Raw genomic sequence first — 3,976 nt, forward strand, 5'->3', positions numbered from 1 at the left:
TATATATATATATCACGCACGTGGAGTGCGCGCGCCTGAAATATCTGGACTAGGAGGAGCTGACCTCCTGCAGACTCCTTGCAGAGAGGGGGAAAAGCAGCTTCCTCCTGTTTGTGTGCAGAAAAGTTGGAGGAGAGGACGGACCCAGGACCTGAAACCTGACCACGGAGCCTCCTCCTCCTGCTGCTGGCTTTAACTCAAACCAGATGGTGTCCCGCTACTCCACAGCAGCTCCAGCCTGATGCGTGGCTCCAGCACAGGAGGTAAAGCAGTTTAGACGGAGTAGGAGAAGATAATGAGGGGAGGACGGCGCAGATTTGACTCCGAGGAGTCATACAGTGTCCATTTAAAGGAGTGAGCTCGGAGTTTGCGGAGTTCGTGGCCCCTCCGTCTGATCTCAGGTCCGCGCACGGCTCAGCAGCACGGCAGTCACGGCCTCTCTTGCGCGCTCACCCGTGTCTTCGGGACACGTAAAAGCAGGACTTTATTTTCTGATGAAGGATTCAAACTGCGCATGCTCTGTGCTGACCTAAGTGGGCTCAGATTGAGCTGACGGAGGTGATGGAGGTGACGGAGGTACGGTGAAGCTCGCGCTCCGGTGATGCGGTGCGTCCCGCTGCTCCGCCGGCGCTCCGGCCCGCCCCTGCTGCTGCTCGCGCTCCTGCTCGTACTCTGTGTGTACCTGATGGTGGGGGACGAGCCGGTGCGGTCAGATGTGTGCTACAAGGTACCCTCGCTCCAGATGTTGACCCGCAGGTTTGTGTGCACTCTGGAGGCTCTGCAGAGACACGCACAGGTGAGCATATCTGCGTCACACCATGACGTCATTCTGAGTGGCCCACAATGACCCCCACCAGTATCAGTTTAGTAAAGCTGCTCACCAAACTCAATTAAAACAGAAGCAAACATTTAAGGAGCAGCTGCACTGAGCCAGTGAGATTCAGGCACCTGAGGGCTCCGCCCCACTATCCCATCACCAAATGTCAGGCTGTTTTTATTATTTCCAGAGTCTTAGATGACCGTCACCTTTCAAACACTATATTTTTCACTCCAGTTAAACTCTGTCAAACTGTACTCCACTTTATCATGTGTCAGAGTTTAGTGAAAATCATATTGTTTTAAAACTTCCTCAAATGTGTTTCATGTTTAGATCTCTCCTAAGGCGCTTTATTACTGTACTGTCTCATTGGTTCCACATAAACTTTATTATTGAACCCAAAATGACCCCAAAGCTCTGTTTTAACTAAAACACTTCAAATACATGTGAACGACCCTGAGACAGCAGAGTGGAGTGAACTCTTCTTAAAACGTTTTGATATCTGAATGGACTTCTGAATGCATCCGCTGGAGGAGGATTCCTGCTGGGCCGAGGCTCCTTCTGTCTCATTGTTGCTATATTTTTAGACACAGACGAATGAACGACTGTGAGCACGAGGGTTTTATTTTACCACGGGGTGACTGACAGCTGCATGGACCAATCAGAGCCAGACAATCCAGTTGGCATGTGTTCTGGGTATTTTAAGTGTGTCCTGGTGCTTGGTGTCCCGATAGAAATATTTCTGCCACGAGGATCCAGTTTCTGACAGATAACAAGAGTGTAAACATACACACACACTCGCATGCATACACACACACACACACACACGCACACACTCACAGTGTTTGTTTTGTTTTATGAGGGCTGCAAACTCCTGTCTGCTCATCCTTCACCTTTTACTGCGTGTCGTGTTCAGAGCTCAGAGGTCAGAGTTGGAGTAACGCTGAGGCTTTAATGAGCTTTCACTCTATCTTCATCTGAAAACTTGATAATGAGTTTAGATTTACACCACTCAAGAAGAGCTGTAACATCTTCGTAATGCTGTGGCTCAGTAAAACTTTATCGATAAAACATTTTGCCGACCCACAGGACGGGAACATCTGAGAAGGAATTTATTATTGAGTCTTTATGCATGATGACAAACAAACTTCATCAATACATCTGAACGGTCTTCATTAGCGTGTAAGACGTAAAAAAAATCCTTTAAATAAAGGTTTGAATGTTGTATTTCTGCTGTGGGTGTTGTTCGACCTCCGCAGAATTAAAGCGACAGCAGAGGAGGGCTCACCGTGCAGGTCACCCTGAACACAATGGTCTCCACAGACTTCAGGGTACTTCTGAGTATTCTTGCAGGATTCCTTCTCTTTCAGAGTATTTTGGGGTCTTTCTCAGTCTCTCAGGAGGGTTCTTTCCTGAGTCTTTCAGGTTTTTCTGAATGCTACAGGTATTTTGTGGTATGTACTGGTGTCCGGGTGATGCAGGGCCTGATTATTCCACCTCTAGGAAATTCTAGGCTCTGTCTTTGTGTCTTCAGGGTTCTTTGGTGTGTCTGATGTTTGAGAGGCCGTCCCTAGTGTCTTCATGTGTTATGAAACCTTTTAAGGTCTTTCGGGAAGTTTCTGGGCTTTTCTTTGACCATTCTTCAGGGTCAAAGGTCGATGTTGTTCTTGTGTCAGCTGACTCTCAGCTGTTGGCCATCAGCTGTTCATTTCTCTGGTTCCTCCCCACAGCTTCCAGTCAGACGTGAGGATTTACTGCTGGGAGCAGATTCTCAACATCTATTTTAATCCAGTCTGACAGGAGCAGAGGACCATGACAAGCACACCATGTTACCTCATGAGCTCTCAGAGGTTTGACAAGACTCTGACTAACCAGAAAATACAGTCCAGTCCATGGGTGATGGTCAGTGGGTCCTGAACGGGTTAACGTAATTGAAACAGTCTGATCCATCAGCTGGACTCTGATTGGCTGTTTGGACAGGTTAATTAAAAATGTGTGTTTGTCATTTGGTTTAATATTTGCTATAATGACATAATTCAAATGTATTTATGTGTAAAATCATTTCTCTCATTTCTATTCCTGTAGCAGTGAACACGCTGGGATCACAGATCACGTTAAACTGAGTGAGACATTAAAACCGGGGAGGGGGTGTGATGAGGGTGTTTTGGGTCATGTGACTCAGTCCATCAGTCTGGAATGTGGGCTTGATGGTCTGATATTGCTCCTCCTGCTGAGTTAATCTGGAATTTTCTCTGTAAAAATCCCAGTTGATAAAGAACTGTCTGTGATCGATCTGTCTGGAGTCCAGACAGCGGAGCGTTGCTGCCTCGTTGTGTCAGCTGACAGGAAGCTGAAGGTGTTAGATTAAGCATAACAGGAAGCAGTGTGAGGCTGACATCACAGCCACTGACCCGACAGGAAAACAGCATCCCGGCCTCAGAGCTGCAGGCCTGAGCTGACTGCATTTCTTCTTCTTTGGTGAGAAGAAACACCTGACAGGCTGTGTGCAGACAGCCATCATCAGAGCGGCAAGCTGACTTTAGTCTGAGGGCTAACACAGCTTCATGGTTTAAATGTTCATCTCTGAGTGCTTCATGAACTGGAGCTCTACCATGCCAGGTGTCATTCAGCTGTGTCAAACTCTCTTAAAGCTATCACAAAAATGTTCTCCACACCAATTTGTACTTTTGTAAACTCTGTAACATATTGTATTATTTAAAGAGTTTAGTCTATTACTGTCTTGGAGCAACTGTAACCCACATAATTTCCTTAGGGATTAATAAAGTATTCTGATTCGTATTCTGAATCACACGAACTCCTGCCGCCCCCTCAGTTGCAGCTCTCGTCTCAGAGGACCCCCCACCGGCGCCGGGCCGTGGTTCTGACGGGGCGACACCCGACCTCAGACACCGAGGTCCAGCTGTACCAGAGAGTCCTGCAGCAGATGGACTACGAGGTCCACCTGTCCAGATACGCCGAGACGAGCAGCTTCCTGAGGAGCACGCAGGGTAAATATACATCTGAGGGGGTGCTGTGCTGGCTTCAGGTGCTGCTGGGAATATAAACACTCTGAATCTGATCCTGAATGAACCGTTCTTTAAACATTTCAACCTGTCAGAAAGACAAACGCGCGCGCGCGCACACACACACACACACACA

At 47.7% G+C, this 3,976-nt stretch overlaps 1 protein-coding gene across 1 annotated transcript in view; it reads left to right on the forward strand.

Annotated features, from left to right (window-relative positions):
- The first annotated feature begins 18 nt into the window (after window positions 1-18).
- cped1 (cadherin-like and PC-esterase domain containing 1) overlaps window positions 19-3,976 on the forward strand; it is a 32,480-nt gene continuing 28,522 nt past the window's right edge. The window contains exons 1-2 of the mRNA XM_005734308.2: window positions 19-796; window positions 3,651-3,825. Of these exons, the coding sequence (XP_005734365.1) occupies window positions 602-796; window positions 3,651-3,825 (370 nt within the window). The 5' untranslated portion in view covers window positions 19-601. The remainder of the gene's footprint in view (window positions 797-3,650; window positions 3,826-3,976) is intronic.

The sequence above is a fragment of the Pundamilia nyererei genome, unplaced genomic scaffold (assembly GCF_000239375.1).
Source record: "Pundamilia nyererei isolate P.nyererei 1_Seehausen unplaced genomic scaffold, PunNye1.0 scaffold00057, whole genome shotgun sequence".
NCBI classification, from domain to species: Eukaryota; Metazoa; Chordata; class Actinopteri; order Cichliformes; family Cichlidae; genus Pundamilia; species Pundamilia nyererei.